This window comes from Salvelinus namaycush, chromosome 40 (genome assembly GCF_016432855.1).
Source record: "Salvelinus namaycush isolate Seneca chromosome 40, SaNama_1.0, whole genome shotgun sequence".
NCBI lineage: Eukaryota > Metazoa > Chordata > Actinopteri > Salmoniformes > Salmonidae > Salvelinus > Salvelinus namaycush.
The window spans coordinates 8,319,735-8,335,908 of NC_052346.1; the positions used below are offsets into that span (position 1 = coordinate 8,319,735).

The 16,174-nt window shown below is 47.9% G+C and overlaps 1 protein-coding gene across 7 annotated transcripts in view; it reads left to right on the top strand.

Moving 5' to 3' along the window:
* Nucleotides 1-16,174, top strand: part of LOC120033107 (bromodomain adjacent to zinc finger domain protein 2B-like) — a 68,944-nt gene that overhangs the window by 41,897 nt on the left and 10,873 nt on the right. Inside the window, exons 4-22 of one of the 7 annotated variants that reach the window (XM_038979359.1) lie at nt 4,098-4,307; nt 4,545-4,703; nt 5,576-5,775; nt 6,305-6,535; nt 6,640-7,209; nt 8,424-9,177; nt 9,338-9,622; nt 10,921-10,981; nt 11,087-11,195; nt 11,540-11,641; nt 12,153-12,381; nt 12,490-12,582; nt 12,689-12,762; nt 12,889-12,954; nt 13,623-13,688; nt 13,900-13,944; nt 14,238-14,264; nt 15,657-15,722; nt 16,002-16,142. In XM_038979359.1, the coding sequence (XP_038835287.1) occupies nt 4,098-4,307; nt 4,545-4,703; nt 5,576-5,775; nt 6,305-6,535; nt 6,640-7,209; nt 8,424-9,177; nt 9,338-9,622; nt 10,921-10,981; nt 11,087-11,195; nt 11,540-11,641; nt 12,153-12,381; nt 12,490-12,582; nt 12,689-12,762; nt 12,889-12,954; nt 13,623-13,688; nt 13,900-13,944; nt 14,238-14,264; nt 15,657-15,722; nt 16,002-16,142 (3,488 nt within the window). The remainder of the gene's footprint in view (nt 1-4,097; nt 4,308-4,544; nt 4,704-5,575; nt 5,776-6,304; nt 6,536-6,639; nt 7,210-8,423; nt 9,178-9,337; nt 9,623-10,920; nt 10,982-11,086; nt 11,196-11,539; nt 11,642-12,152; nt 12,382-12,489; nt 12,583-12,688; nt 12,763-12,888; nt 12,955-13,622; nt 13,689-13,899; nt 13,945-14,237; nt 14,265-15,656; nt 15,723-16,001; nt 16,143-16,174) is intronic. The other 6 variants (XM_038979360.1, XM_038979361.1, XM_038979362.1 and 3 more) reach the window with 6 other exon arrangements.

A 16,174-nucleotide genomic window follows, 5' to 3' on the forward strand; every position in this document is an offset into this window, starting at 1 on the left:
ACACACACACACACACACACACACACACACACACACACACACACAGTAGTCGACAGATCACACTGACCAGCATATAGCATGCAAATTTCACACCGCACTAGTTGTTGTCTTTCTCTTTCATGATAAGAAAAGCGACAAAATAAAGCCCCCAGTATTTCTCTCTCTCTCTTCTCTCCCCTGTGCTGCTCCAATGAAGCAGCCAGTAGGCCATCTTCTCATGCATTATACATTGCCCATATCCCTCTGCGCCATAACCTGTTCTCAGATTGTCTAGATAAGTGATTTTGGGCCGGGCGTCAAATGAAATGCTGAGAGGCAGGCTTCTAGCTCTGAAGTTGTGCCGAGCTTGATCAAGCCAAGCAAGAGTTCTTTCATATGAGACGTCTTGTTCCCGCGCGGAGCGGAATCTAACGATGAGGATTCATATTAATTATTAATTATATATACTATACCTATTATATACCCACTGATGTGGGTGGCAGGTAGCCTAGTGGTTAGAGAGTTGGGCCAGGAACTGAAAGGTTGCTGGATAGAATCCCCGAGCTGACAAGGTAAAAATCTGTCGTTAAGACCCTGAACAAGGCGGTTAACCCACTGTTCCCTGGTAGGCCGTCATTGTAAATAAGAATTTGTTCTCAACTGACTTGCCTAGTTAAATAAAGGTTAAATATTTATTTTATTTTATTTTTATGTTGAAATGCTTAAATCGAGTGCAGAGCCCCCCACCACCAGTAAATCTCCAATTTTCACATGTAGTTCGTTCCACAGCTTTGTTTTGGTTTCATATTGAGATGCATTTCTGTAGTTTTTAATTTCTCATAGCCTGACGTACAGTACTTGTTCAACACGCTTTTAAAGCTGTTGAAACATGATGGTACATTTGTCTTCCTGCCACCTACACTAGTCACAATTAAAGGAATAGCCACTCTGTGGAACATGTGGCTGTGACTTCAGATTCGGTAACTAGGAGCCATTTTAACAGTAATAACACTCCTCTATTGTCATATGATAGCTGTTGGAACTATTTGATGTCGTGGCGGATTCTTGTCACAGAGGTATCAGCAGAGCAGAGGAATTAATTCAAGGTCTTTTGCCAACCTGCCAATACTACTTGAGAAAAACATTGAAGAAATCTCAGATGAGCAAGAACAGTGGTGGAAGGAGATGGGGAGGAGGGGGGTGGGGTGGGGGGGAGGGGCATGCAGTGTGTCATTGATGAGGATATCACTTTGAAAAAGCCCGGGCGCATGTAGCAGTCTTTCCTACTGGGATCGGCTCACGGATGCAATTAACTTTAAATCTGTCCATGGAAATTTGATTGACTGCAGCAAACAACAAATTAATCCCCCTTCGGCTAGCATCCTCCGAACACGAAAAAAAAAGGGCCCAGCGCTTTTTTAGAATGCAGTGAGTTTGTCAGAGAGAGTGGAGGAGGAGGGTGGAGGAGAGTGAGAGAAAGGATATCAGGTAATCCTGTATTTCTGCTCTGCTGCTCTCTTCTCCAAATTTCTGATTAAATTATTCTCCAGCTGGAAGCGCATTAATATTGAAAAGGCATTTGCAGATGTCACTCTGTTGCTCGGGGAAGGTCGGTCGAGGCGAGAGTGACGGGCGGGGTTTTGGCGGGAGGGAGACGCGACGGAAGTGGCTGCTTGCTGCTGGCCTTTCGGGGGTTGTGTTTTGTATTTTCAGTCATTTGTCTCCGTATCCGCTAGCTGACTTTGGCAAGGCAAGGCACTCCATATTCAGCATATTCTAATGAAGTACACAAGGTATTTCTCTCCTCTGTCGTGGTGCAGCAGACTGCGAAGACTAGGGCCTTGAAGCCGGCTCAAAGGGCATTTTCTCATGTGTCGCCACACCACTCTGGCACGCTGGCTGACACTCCCCAGCTCCCACTGAGCATTTCAACTCCGCTTCCCACATGCAAATAAACCTTTTTATTAGCCTATTGTGATCCCGAAGATATCTTCCTCAATCTCCTTAGACTTCCATATTACTGGTTTACAATATGGTGGTAGCATTTAGGCCATTTTAGGAATCTGTCTCCAGGGAAATCACACATGTACATTTTTCGTTAGTCCTAAATTGCTGTTGAAAAGATGCTCCCAGCATTAGGGCTACGGTGGCCTTTGTGCACATTTTATGATATTGTAGGTGCACAGTCCGGCCTAATGTCGAAGAGTTGGAACATGAACACTTTCCTCTCTTCTGTAAGTGAGATAATGTAATTCGAACTCAGGATTAACCAACCAGACAGTTATGCTATGTAATATGATGCTATAAGGACATTTTAATTCGATTCCCTTGATCATCTCAGCCATTTACCCTCAACAACATTTACCCTCAACACGCCCACTCACTGGGCGTGTTGTAGGTTGGCATTTTCACAAGCTCAGTGAATAACACTTTATATCTCCTGTCATCACTTTTTATGCATACGTATTACCTGGCTCAAAGAGAGCTAGGCTTCGCCCCGCCGCAGCCTCTCTCTCTCTCTCTCTCTCTCTCTCTCTCTCTCTCTCTCTCTCTCTCTCTCTCTCTCTCTCTCTCTCTCTCTCTCTCTCTCTCTCTCTCTCTCTCTCTCTCTCTCTCTCTCTCTCTCTCTCTCTCTCTCTCTCTCTCTCTCTCTCTCTCTCTCTCTCTCTCTCTCTCTCTCTCTCTCTCTCTCTCTCTCTCTCTCTCTCTCTCTCTCTCTCTCTCTCTCTCTCTCACCCTTCTGTAATGGAAATTGAATTTGCATGAAATATGCTCAGACCAAATTGCATCTGACTGTGCGAGGAGACAACGCACTCCGCTTGCCCTGCCAGAAATGATTGTACTCAGGTTTAGGGGAAAGCTTGATGACGATCGTGTTGAAGTGTTACTCTTTTTTTGGGCAGTGTGCTGCTGAAATTTAAATCAGAAAAGGTTTGGAGGAAAGTATTAGGAGCAGGCTCTACCGCAGGTACGCCTCTCAAACACCACACACTGATGTATTGAAGGACCGCGACTCGCTTGTTATTCGCTCTACCACTGATTCAGCCTATTTGAGCTCGTTTAATTTGCATGGTGATAGACATAATGGAGTAGCATGGAAGGATCAGTCCTATACCGTACCTGCAGAAACACTTCAATTACACTCCCAGCGGTCCAAATGTCCCGCTGCTCAGCCCGCATCAGTTTCAAGTTTCTTGGTAAATACAAAACTCGAATACTTATGGTAATTTCTCGCGGCTTAGTTTTTGCTCTGCCCCTAAGAACGTTCTCTTTGTAGCCCAATTAAACAAATCAGCTCCCCGTCAGAAAATATCATATGAATTGTCGACTGGGATTGCTCTTTTTGTCTTCCTCTCTCTCTCTCTCCCCTACTGAAGTACAGCCTAGAGCTCCGTCGATCTAGAACATGCAGGATGCGCGTCTCCCCTCTGAGTAGTGTCTCTGTCTCAGTCACTCTCTCTCCCTCTGAGTAGTGTCTCTGTCTCAGTCACTCTCTCTCCCTCTGAGTAGTGTCTCTGTCTCAGTCACTCTCTCTCCCTCTGAGTAGTGTCTCTGTCTCAGTCACTCCGATCTGAGCTGCTCTGTTCTGTGTTTGAAACAAGCATGTGTAATCCTGTCAAGCTCCAATCCAGGGCAATCTTTGTCCTTTACGCTGCCTAATGTCTTGTTGAATATACATAAAACATCACCTTACCCAGCAGAAAACCTGTAGGGGGAGAAGAGGAAACGTCATTAAACTTGAACACACAGAAGGGATGAATACCTAAGAAGCCAGCGAGTCAGGGTATTTCGAGGGCACGACGAACCCTCACGTCATCTCTGAATTCAATTCAGTTTATTTATACCCCAAACAGAAGCACACTGCTGATCAAATCAAATGTTATTCGTCACATGGTTTGTAAACAACAGGTGTGGACTAACAGTGATATGCTGACTCACGGGCCCTTCCCAACAACGCAGAGAGAAAGAAAATAGAGAAATAATAGAAAAATAAAACACGTAATAATAGATACACAATGAGTCATGTGACAACTGCTTATGTGACTACTGAAGTAAAAAGGCCTTAATACGTACATTTGATTGATGTATAGTTTTTTGTTGTACTGTTTGTCCATCAGGTCGTTTGTATGGGGCGATGAGCGACCAGCAGCCCTACACGTTGTCAAGTGCCTTCCCCCTGGTCAGCCACCCAGCCTTCGGCCTGTACACCACTAGCTCAGGACGCCCAGAGTTTGGAGGCCTGGGGTCGTTGGGGTCCCTGGGTTCTCTGGGGTCCTTGGGGATGTCTGCTGCCCTGGCCGCACACCCCCAGCTGGGGGCTCTGACAGGTAAGAGGAGGGGCCCGGGTGTGGCGCCTGGACAGATGTAACATGATTGGGTCCAGGAGATTTACTTGACCTGAACAGCAGATGAATGAAACAGCATGACTAATCAGTATTTAAGGGTGTGCTAACTTCTAATACTCTTTAGGTGATTGTAATTGATATACAGTACTGAAGTTAGTGGATGAGACAGAATGACACTGACATGTCGAGGTCCTCCTCCTTGTCCTCTCTCTTCATCAGAATGGTGGCGAGCAGCAGAGGCCCACAGTAGGGGGGCAGCAGCCTTCCTCCCCCCGTTCCTGGGCCTCCCCACAATGTTCACCCCCCACATCCAGCAGAACCACAGCCCCATGCAACCCCCCTCCAGGACCCCCAGCAAAAACGGACAGATCCCCAAAGGTATAGCTACGCCCCTCCTTCTTACATTGAACCGTTCCAAGTGCTTCATTCTGACCTATACAGATAATAACACCTTAGAACAAAGGTGATCATTGCGACACTTCCTGTGCTCATCAGGGGGAAATATGTATTGTATTGTACCTGTATATTGGCACAGAGTGTGAAGGAGCTTCTCACACCTGTTCAAAAGCAGCAAATGATTTTACCGCCAGGAAATAAAAGGTACCCTTAAGAGGGTGAGGTATTTAAAGCGCAACGTATTTTTTTTTACCCCTCTGGCAATTGCGAGAGATGTGAATGAATTAATCATTCCTGTAAGCAGGTGGTGGAAACTGTTCACAGGGATTAAGTGAGAGGCTCCCTAGTCTCGGCAGTCTCCGGCTCCGTGAGGAGATTTCTCCCGTCGAGAACCTTATAATGACTTCCAGTCTCAGTTAATGGCGTATGTGTAGGCTTTTTTCTTCTTCTACTCTCTGTCTTTTTTCTCTCTCGCTCTGTCTTTCTCACACACTCTCTCTCTCTTGCTCTCTGTCTCTCTGTCTCTCTGTCTCTGTCTCTCTCTGTCTCTTTCTCTGTCTCTCTCGCTCTCTTTCTCTCTGTACCCTTTCTCTCTCAATCTACTTTTTTAATTTGATGCTATCTTTTAATTTATCTTTTATTATGTAAACCACTCATGTTGTGCTCACGCCATGTTCAGCATGCCTAAATGAGATACGCGTAAATCTAGATTTTCATAAGGCTTTTTAGTCTGTTTCCACATTCAGAAGAACCCCGGATATTTCTTTAGCGTTTTTACTTGCAATGTCTCGTTGCTCAGATGAGATTGAGATGATATGTAACAGTGTGCTGTGCCTCTTTCTGTGCGATTTCAGGGGTGAACGGGGCAGTGAACGGAAGTGGGGTCTCCTCCCCAACCATGCATGGGTCTTACTCCATGAACGCGTCCCCATCTCTGGGTGCCTCCCAGTCTGTTAAGGGCCCCAAGGCCAGGGGCCCCAGGAGCAGCCCTCACAGCCAGAGCCACACAGCAGAGCTACAGCTGGAGAAAGTACCTCACAAACCTAAAGACAAGGTCAGCTCAATGATGTAGTGGCTCTAGATTACTGATGACAACGTCACGAAAGTGATGCACGCACATCGATGTGGCCGGAAGCGGCCGGAATCGTTATGATTCTGAACGCTCAGATAGCTAGCAACAATGACAAGAAGCTGCCATGTCGTAGGTAGCTCGTTTCAGCTCGTTGTATCTTGTTATTGATACCGTGTCTTGTTTTGAGGTGTTTTGCCAGATTTCATGTCAATGCTTATATGGAAACAAATTCGATAGTGGTCATTATACAATTGTATTTATGTTTTCAATAAACATTTGGAGATGAAATATAGTTGACATGTTGTCAACAGTCTAAGCCAACAGTTTTGCACACGTCGGTTGTGTTGGTAAAAGCCAACCTGTCTATAGCTATAGTAAAGCCTTAAGTATTTGACTTGGGGTCTATTTTGAACGTTTTAAGTTTTCCATTTTCAGTTTAGAAACAAAAATCAAGTGGTCAAAATGTACACTGGGTGCTTTATTGATTGACAGCCTCTCTGCCTTAATGCAGAAGCCCAGTAAAAAGCCAGCAGAGGTCGCTGGGGTCAGTGACAGCGAATCAGGCTCTTCCTCGGACAGCTCCAGCAACGGAGCCATCAGCAGCGACCTGGAGGACCTCGGAGGGGAAGAGGACGACGACGATGATGATGACGACGATGATGAAGATGAGGAAGAGGATGGAAAGTGTGAGGCGTGGAACTCTGAGAAGGAGAAGGCGAGGCGGGCGAAGAAAAAAATGAAGGTACAGTGATCGTGAATAGTACTGGTAGTGTGTAGCTACTTATGTCTGTGATGTGCTCCGGGGTGAGCTAACAGCGGGCTTCCTCTCCTCCCCTCCCTCCCCAGATCGGGACACTAAGCTCAGGCATGAAGGAGGCCCAAGACAAGAGGAACAACCTGCCCCACAGCCTACCCTCCGACCCCCCCATCCTGGTCCCCTCACAGCACTGCCCCTCTCCTCCTACCCTGTCCCAGAGCTCCCCCCTGTCCCTCCAGACCTCCCGGCCCAGGGAGGAGGGTCTCCAGCAGCACCTCAGTGTCATCCAGTCCACGGGCCTAGCAGCCAGCTCCAAGCCCCTGGCTCTCCTCACCCAACCCCGCAGGGAAACCTCCCCATCACCCCTCTCTGCCTCGCCAATCCCCCTCATCACCTCGCCCAAAGGACGCACCACATCCTCCCCCAAGCCGCCCAAGCTCCTGCCCTCCTCGCCGCAGAACCTGCCCCTGTCCCTCTGCACTTCCCTGTCCCGCTCCGTACCCCTGTCCTCCTCGCCTCAATCCTTCCCTCTCCTCACGTCGCCCATGGCCAACTCCCAGCAGCCCAAGCCTCTGAAGACACCTGGCAGTGGGAAAGCCAGTAAGAGGAAGCTGCTGGAGGATTCACTCTCTCAAATCAACGAATTCAGGCTCAAACAGGTTGGTCCAGTGTCCTCTCTGCCCAGCCACTAGCAAGGAATATGGTATCAAGTATGACTTGCCTAGTTAAATAAAGGTTAAATAAAATAAATACAAATAAAAAATCCCATTATTCACACAGTAGCTCTTTTTCCCCATGGTCAAATAATACCACAGATTGGTTACTGGCTAGCTTAGCTTTTCACCTCATTTGGATCATCGGTCGAACATGAAACCGTTTCTCCTTTCACAGTTAGAAGGTTGTCGGTATTCATGGTAACATATTGTAGATGAGCTGCAGTAAGAGGGCTGCTTCCAGCCAGAGGGAGTCAGAGAGGGAAGTGGCAGTCCTGTCTGAGTCGTTTGATTGGGTGTCCCGCTGTGCTGCTCAGCCTGTAAACCAAAAGGTCAACCAAAAGGTCAATGCTTTTGGCCTCATTACCTCAGCAAAGCAGACGGCACATATAGCTACTCTATGTATTTACTACCGTTTTACTCTCCATTTAATACATTCACAACTAGATAGAACATATACATATTTATCACCTTCTACAGTGCATTGTGGACCTCGCGCATGTAGTCGAAATGGTAATGGAAATAGTAGTTAATTGATTAAGCTAATTCCTATTGCTGCAGCCCGCTAGAAGTGGAAATCTGGTCTTCTCCCCTGTTCTATTTGACTGGTGGGGAGGTTATTTTTTAACCAAAGGCCTCTGCATTCCCCCAGTGGTTCAGAAACTGTTACTGTATTGCATGGTCTGTGAAATGGATTTGTTTCACTTGATATCACATCTCGTTGAATGTACATGTCGAAGCCCTTACCTGTGTTTGCTGAAACACGGTGCAACGCCAAACGTGACTGTCGTTCTATAAAATCTGCCATTATGCTGTTTAAAGTAAAACACAGATGCATGACGCTAACACTTTTCACAGACTCATAACTGAGTGAGATATGGGAACTGGAAGCCGCTTCTCAGCGGTTTTACTCTTTACTTAGTACAATGGCTGTGGTTATTGCCTTGTTATATGCAATTGTCTCCAGGCTTCTGTCCTGGGCACAGTGAGACAGAGTGAGCCAGGCATTGTGCTTCATCACCAGCTTGAATAATCGACGTAGATGCAAATTGACAGCTGGCACAATTATGCTGTTTTCTCTTTTCTTTTCCCTTGTTTTATCCCCCTCCCTCCCTCCTGCCCGCCCTCCCTCCTTCCCTCCCGCCCTCCCTCCGTTCCAGTCTTTACTCTCGCAAGGCCAGACGTTCCCGGCGGCGCAGCCCAAGAAGCAGCAGGGTCACAGAACCTCTCGGAAGGCTGCTGGGGTGAAGTCATCCTCCTTGCCGCCCCCCAAGCTGTCCTCCCCGGAGAGTCTGGGTGGCGGTGGCAGAAGCACCAAGTTGCCCCCTGCTCCCCTCCCCCCTCCCCCCCAGAACAACCACTCCAACCTCTTCCTGTCCAGCGCTCTCCTGGGCCTGGCTGCCCACCCCAACGGAGTCATCCAAAGCACCACCGCTCAGGACGCACCGCTGGCCCTTATCACCAAGCCCCGCAAGGACTCCAACAAGGACCTCTCTGGGGCAGGGGCGTCCCTCTCGCTGCCCGTCAACCTCAGCACCGGCGGAAGGGCCCACTCGGCCTCCTCTCAGGGCCCCCCGGCGCGGCCCGCTACCTCACCCTCACCGGCCACGGCCCGGGGCCCCAGGAAGATCAAGGCCCCCAAGACCCCTAAGCTCCAGGCCCCTAACCTCCAGGTTCAGGCCCATGCTCTGGCCCCCATGGCAGCCTGGAAGGGCCTCTCTCAGAGTCACCTGGTGCAGTCTCTGGTGGACCTGTTCAGAGGGGCCGAGGCCGGCCTCCCAGGTCTCCCCGGTCTCCCTAGCAGCAAGGACTCGGATGACTCTGTTGAGGATGACGACGACGACGACGATGATGATGATGATGATCTGGATGATTTGGAGGATGATGAGGAGGACTCGGATGACAGCTTGTCAGGTTAGATACCTACCGTTCTGACCGTCCTAATGGAAGGCACATGCAATATTTGTAGTGTACAGTATTTTTGGGGTTACGGTGATGTACAATAGTGAACGCTATTCAACCATTGCTGAGTCTCCCAGTGATAACCCCTCTCTTTCTGGTACCCTCCTCTCAGATTCTGACAGTAACTCGGACAGCGACGCGGACGTCTCCGGTGGCAAACTGAAGGACCCGAAGCTGAAGCTGCCATCTTCAGGCTCCGCCTCCAAGAGGGAGAAGACCCCACTCAAGCTAACCAAAGGCCACGCCTCCTTACTGAGCAACTCAACCAATCACACAGCCACCAACTGCTCCCCGCTCAACCTGCAGGTCATCAAGACGCCCAACATCGTCACCAGCTCCAGTGCCTTGGCCTATCACAGCTCTCCTTCCTCCTCCTACTCCCTGGCCATGCCCCCAGGTAACCGCAGGCAACCTAAACGCCTGGTACATTGTCAAAGCCGCTCAAGTTTTAAATTGCCCCATAACTGCAAATCTAGCATCAGATTACCCTAACCCCTATCCTAACCTTAACCATTCGGGGGATGACAAAATATCTGACCCTGTACCAGTTGATATGGCCAACTTCTTTACCTACTCTGCCAAAGCTACTCATACAGCTCAAGCACAAAACCAGTCTGCAAAACCACCTAGCTGTACCTTTAACTGTTGAGGACACGTAGCCACACTGGAATAGCTAAGCTCATCATTATATGCTATCATCTTCAGATGGTTGTGGGGAGAAAACAGGGAGAGGAAAAGGGGGGTCTATTTTTAGTTAGCCGGGCGGTTGGCTGGCTTAACAGGCCTGGGTTCCTGTAGGTGCATGTCCTTGGGCTTAACAGGCCTGACAACTTGTTTGGCACTTCTGCCGTGCCCAAGCTTTCTTTCTTTCTTTCCCCTCTCCTCTCCTCCCTCTCTCTCTCAGCACTGGGAGATTACCCAGCTTAGGAAAGGAAAGAACACACACAGAGATTCCGATCTTCCTAAGCACGTTTCAATTCAACATGCTTCACTGCCCATCAAATTCACATAGGAATGTTAGTGATTTTTCAGGACATATTTTGAGTAATTTCCTTAAGTTGCTTTCAGAGCACGGAGTTTCTCAATACTCTACCTGGTTAAATAAAGGGAACGCAGAAACAATAAGGCACTCTCATGGCCACAGCTGGTGGGTTAGAGACACAGGGGACACGCTCGGGGCAGCGCTACAGTCAATAGGAGAAGGCACACCTTTGATCTGAAAGGCCTGCATAGTGGAGTGAGCCCCAGCAGCCCCGTTTGTCTCACACAACGAAACACTGCTCATATTCAGTACTGGGATGCTGTGGCTATGGGTGGGTGTTTAGGGCTATGGAGAGAAGGCTGTGACTGTGTATTGTTCAGTTTGACTAATGGGTTCTCTCTCTCCTCTCTCTCTCTCTCTCTCTCTCTCCCTCCTCTCTCTCTCTTCTCTCTCTCTGTCTCTCTCTCCTCTCCCCCCCCCCCCCTCTCTCTCTCTCTCTCTCTCTCTCTCTCTTCTCTCTCTCTCTCTCTCTCTCTCTCTCTCTCTCTCTCTCTCTCTCTCTCTCTCCTCTCCCTCCTCTCTCTCTCTTCTCTCTCTCTGTCTCTCTCTGTCTCTCTCTCCTCTCCCTCCTCTCTCTCTCTCTCTCTCTCTGTCTCTCTCTCCTCTCTCTCTCTCTCCTCCCTCTCTCTCTCTCTCTTTCTCTCTCTCACCAGGCGCAGGGAAAAGAAAGAGGGTGATGGATGAGCAGGAGTTGAGGATACCTCTGGAGTTGGGGTAGGTAGAGTGGAGACTTGAATTGATAAGCTCTCTCTAGCAATGGCAAAGCCTCGGGCATTCGGTCACTCACCCACAGTTTCCTTCCGTCCACGTGTTTTCCAGCTGGCAGAGAGAAACGCGGATCAAGAGCGTGTCTGGGAAGATGCAAGGCGACGTGGCGTATTACGCGCCATGCGGGAAGAAGTTGAGGCAGTACCCAGATGTGATGAAGGTAACAGTAACGCTGCCCCTTAGACTAGCCTTACGCTAGCAACTAGCCTCACCCTCACGCTAGTGCTCACTTAGCATCAATGCCAACTGTGACCTTAACATGAGAAGAGCTGGAATCCTTTTAGTTCATTTCCCCAATCCCTTCCTCTGCCTACTAAAAGCTGACCTGTCGTTAGAGCATTCTGATTCCCACTGTGCTTTTGCTCAATTTCCCCCTAATTCTTTTGATGCTTAGTAGTAGAGCTTCCGCCTCTGTAGCTAGATCGCTATTCAATGTCACACTTTTACATACTTTCACATTGGATATCCCTGTCTCACCAAACGTCATTATTTTCTCTTCTGTAGTATCTATCCAGAAATGGAATAAGTGGCATCACACGCGATAATTTTAGCTTCAGTGCAAAGATAATGGTTGGTGACTTCTATGAAGCCAGAGAAGGACCCCAGGTGATGTCTTTTCATCTATCTATTGCCCGTCTCATTTTTTTATTTCCTCATTTCATGTACAGTAGAAACTGTATAGTGACTGAAACAGTTCAGGGACATTGATAGAAATCAGCTATAGACTCCAGTAGTCCTACCCCCTAGCCCCCTTTGTCTAGGGAGTCATGTAATAATCAGTTGACATGACTTCTACAGGTGACCAGTCATATACTGTACAGTAGGATAGTTTAACTAGCTGAATGGTGAATGGAATGTATTGTAGTGGTGTTCATATCACAGGTAGAAATTGGACCATTATCTGGTTCTTAGCTTTGTAGTCCAGTAATACCACTATGCATTGCATATGTTGATCTTTGATATGCCCTCTTTTCTGTCATGAGTGATCGATCTAAAGAGTAAATCCTAGAGTAACAGTAGAGTAATAAAAGCAACTGAAGTATGTTGAAGCCGTTTATTACCCACACGACACTAACAGCCTCTCTACCCTGTTGTTTCGCCTCCGTCCTACCCCCAGGGCCTGCAGTGGAGTCTGCTGAAGGACGAGGACGTCATCCCTCATATCCTGGCCATGGAGGGCCGGCGGGGACGGCCCCCCAACTCAGAGCGCCAGCGCGGGGCCGAGGGGGGAAAGGGCTCCCGGAGGAGGAAGGGCCGGCCGCCCAACGTGGGAGAGGGTCTGGGGTTGGGGGCAGAGGTGCCTAGCCCCAGCGAGGCAAAACTCTTACGCAAACTGGAGGCCCAAGGTGAGGAGAGAAGAAGAAGAAAAAACAGATCTCCGTTTTGAAGTCTATGAATGCTACCTACCAAACATGTTTGGTCACACAGTAACGTTCCATCACCTCTCTCTGCAGAAATAGCCAGGCAGGCGGCCCAGATGAAGATGATGAGGAAGCTGGAGAAGCAGGCCATGGCCAGGGCAGCCAAAGAGGCCAGGAAGCAACAAGGTACACTACACTACATCTGAGTGCATACACCATTCCCCACTGTCTTCTTGTAGAGATGTACAGTACCACTGCTGCAAATCATTTCTTAACACCTAAGCCCCTAAAGTCTCTCTTTCAGCCATCATGGCGGCCGAGGAAAGGAGGAAGCAGAAGGAGCAAATGAAGATCATCAAGCAGCAGGTAGGGCATTCTTTATGTGGCACCACTTCCTGTCAAACCGTCCCGTCTGAGGTATCCTTGTTTTACCACTGCATCACCGTTTGGTTTGCATAGTGTATTGATCCGCCTACCTCTGTGTTTCTCCAGGAGAAGATCAAGCGTATTCAACAGATCAGGTTGGAGAAGGAGATGAGGGCACAACAGATCCTGGAGGTACTACAGTCAGCTGACCCAATACCGAACATATCCTCTGAATTAGCAGAACGCCACTCCTCAAATGCATCCCAGAGCCTTCAGTCTACTCTGTCCATAGTATTTTAATCTTACCCAAGCCTATTACTGAATAATACCGCAGTGTTGGAAGGAGTAATGTCTCAGGCATAATTCCACATGGAACTAATGCTAAATTGGTCTTGGTTGACGGCTGTTGAATATTAAAATCTCTGTCTCCACTAGCTGTCTCAGAGTCAGACCATATTTAAATTAGACAGAAATCATTTTTTTTCTATTTTATCAGACAACAGCAACAGTTTAGCATAAGTGGGTAGGAAAAAAAATATCTTTCCCTTGCACACACAATTACACTGTAGGAGCTCAAGTATTTTAGCAGGACTAAATCAAATTTGAGTTGACACGGTTGGCAAGCCACTCTTAACAGGATTTTTTTGCTGTTTGCAATTACATATTTAAATGATACATGATTCACTCTCTGTGTTCTACACATTTGACTGGCACGTGAGGCATGCGTTTCATTTTCTGTTACAAGGAAAATATCATATTTTGAGTGCTCGGTGCGAAACGGCGGAGTGGCATGTGTCCGTCAGTCTGTCTGTCCAGATGTCTGGCAGTGAAATGACATTTGACCTGATTTGCATTCGCAGGCTAAACGGAGAAAGAAAGAAGAGGTTGCGAATGCCAAAGTTATGGAGGCAGAGAAACGAATAAAGGTGAGAGTTTGTGTTACACACAGCATCTCAATGTAAACCAAAATGTCAAAGCTTTTTCCAGATGAGATGTGTCTGACAATGAGATTAGGCATGAGCTGTAGCTCCTCGGTAAAATGGTCTGAAATCCCATCAGCCCTCGTGATTTTCATGATGGTGGCTGTATGAAAGTGTATTGATTTTCTCCCCTCATCTTTTCTGTCTTCCCCTGAAGGAGAAAGAAATGCGAAGACAGCATGCAGTCATTTTGAAGCACCAGGTACCTAGCGCTTTTTAGCAGCACACCTTGTCTCTTCTGACATGATTGAAATGATACTAAATACACTTCAGCTAGATCAGTGTTTACAGGGTGTGTGTGTGTGTGTGTGTTCGTGTGTGTGGGTTTCAAGGTTGTGTGTAACTAGATATTTTATTAAACCCTTTACTGTTTCTCTTTGGTCAGTTTCCATTCTATTGGCTTATTTCTGATCTTTGGGTATTTTTCTGCTAAACAATCTGTTTTTTTTTGCTGTCATTTCTGTTCCATAATACTTTGCCAACTCTCTCTGCCAGGAGTTGGAGAGGCATAGACTAGATATGGTATGGGTATGTTTATTTTTGTACATCTAACACCGCATCGTGTTTCCTGGTTGTGATATGGTTGTCATAGCAATGCATTAAGTGTAGCACTGGCTGCAGTCATACTACATTATTCTGCATGGCTTTTTCAGCAAAACAAACAAACAAACAAACACACAAACAAACAAACAAACACAACAGTGTGTCGCCTCCATCTGCTCTGAGACACCTGACCTCGCTCCGCCTGCGGTGGTTCGGTAGCTCCCCCCGCACTCCCCAGAATGCATTGCAAAAGGCGGCCATGCCCTGCCATGCTCACTCTTACTGTCTGAAAGTACGCTCCTCTCGATGAGTCATCCATCACATCCATCGTCTAGCTGTTGTTTTTGAGTGGCTGTGAGTGCTTGAGTTTTCCAGTTCCAGACATTGAGCTTGTGTCCGTCTCCGTCCACAAAGAGCTGCCCTTTCACCTGTTACGTCCCATTGAGTCTCTGAGGCTGCGTCTGAAATGGCATAGTGCACTACCTCATAGTGCACTACTTTGGTCAAAAGTAGTGCACTACATAGGGAAGAGTTTGCCATTTGGAATGTAGCCTGAGTCGTTCTGCTGCTCTGTTCTGTATCTGTACCTGCCTGTCTTCTGACTGGCTGGCTGTCTATTGCTGTACCTGCCTGTCTTCTCCAGCAGCTTGACTGGCTGGCTGGCTATTGCTTGTTGAGCGTGTCTGTTGCACATGATTAGAGCCAGGAGTTTTTCCTAACAATATTAACCTGAGCAGGAGAAACTCCTGGCCCTACATGCTGTATGCAGCAGAATCCAGAGGATTTGTTTCATTGACTTCTGTTTATCACATCACTGAGTTCCCCATCCCTTTCAGACAGTCACTGTCCTCGCTTTGCCGTTGATCAAATTCTATTTGTTTACAATTAAACATTTTGAGACAATCTATCCTCAACCAGGGAAGTCTCCTTGTAAGACCTTCACTCAATATCCCCCCATAGGTTTAGGCTATTTTCAATCTGGAACGGCTATCAGCTAAACAGATGGATGATACACAGAGCAATGTTTGATTTCATCCGACTGGCTTGTGGCTATGATGACTCAGTCATTTTGCGTGTGTTCCGTCAGCTTTTTACCTAGAGGCATCATAGCTTGACCCTAACTTCTCTTTTTGACCCCGTCTTCACCATCTACCGCATTCTCCCTCTGATGCTTTCTGGTTGTCGTCATTCGTACCGTTGTCTTCTTAACCTCAGCTTCAACTGTACGTGTTGCTGTATGTGAAAACCTCACCCTGATGGAGGCGAATGGTGGTTTTCCTCCTTCTGTCCACCTCTCTGACTTCACCTGTGGAGGTTACACCTTCTCCGGTGTGTAACGTGTGTGTGTGTGTGTTTTCTCTGCTCTGCTAGGAGAGGGAGAGGAGACGGCAACATGGGATGCTCATGAAGGCGGTGGAGGCTCGCAAGAAAGCAGAGGTACGTGACACACACACACAACACACACACGCCAGAAGGTCCCACTCCTCCTGAACCCATCCAATCCCTCTCTCCTCCTTCTACTTTTCATTTCTTCAATACACTAACTGAGTCAAAAGAATGGCCCTCGAGCGCTTTTTCTTTGAGAGCGCAGGCAGGGGCGCCGGGCTGAATTCTAAAACTACTCAGCAGACTCGGCTTGACATTCTTGTCTGTTTTACCTCCACTGGCGTGAGCCCATTAACTCTCCCCTCCTCTCTCCTTCTCTGGGGCCCTCAGGAGCGCGAGCGCTTGCGGCAGGAAAAGAGGGATGAGAAACGCCTGAACAAGGAGCGGAAATTGGAGCTGAGGAGGCTGGAACTGGAGATTGCCAGGGAGCTGAAGAAGCCAAATGAAGACATGTGTCTGGCCGATCATAAGGTAATAAATTACCCGTCTTGCCCATGATTCAG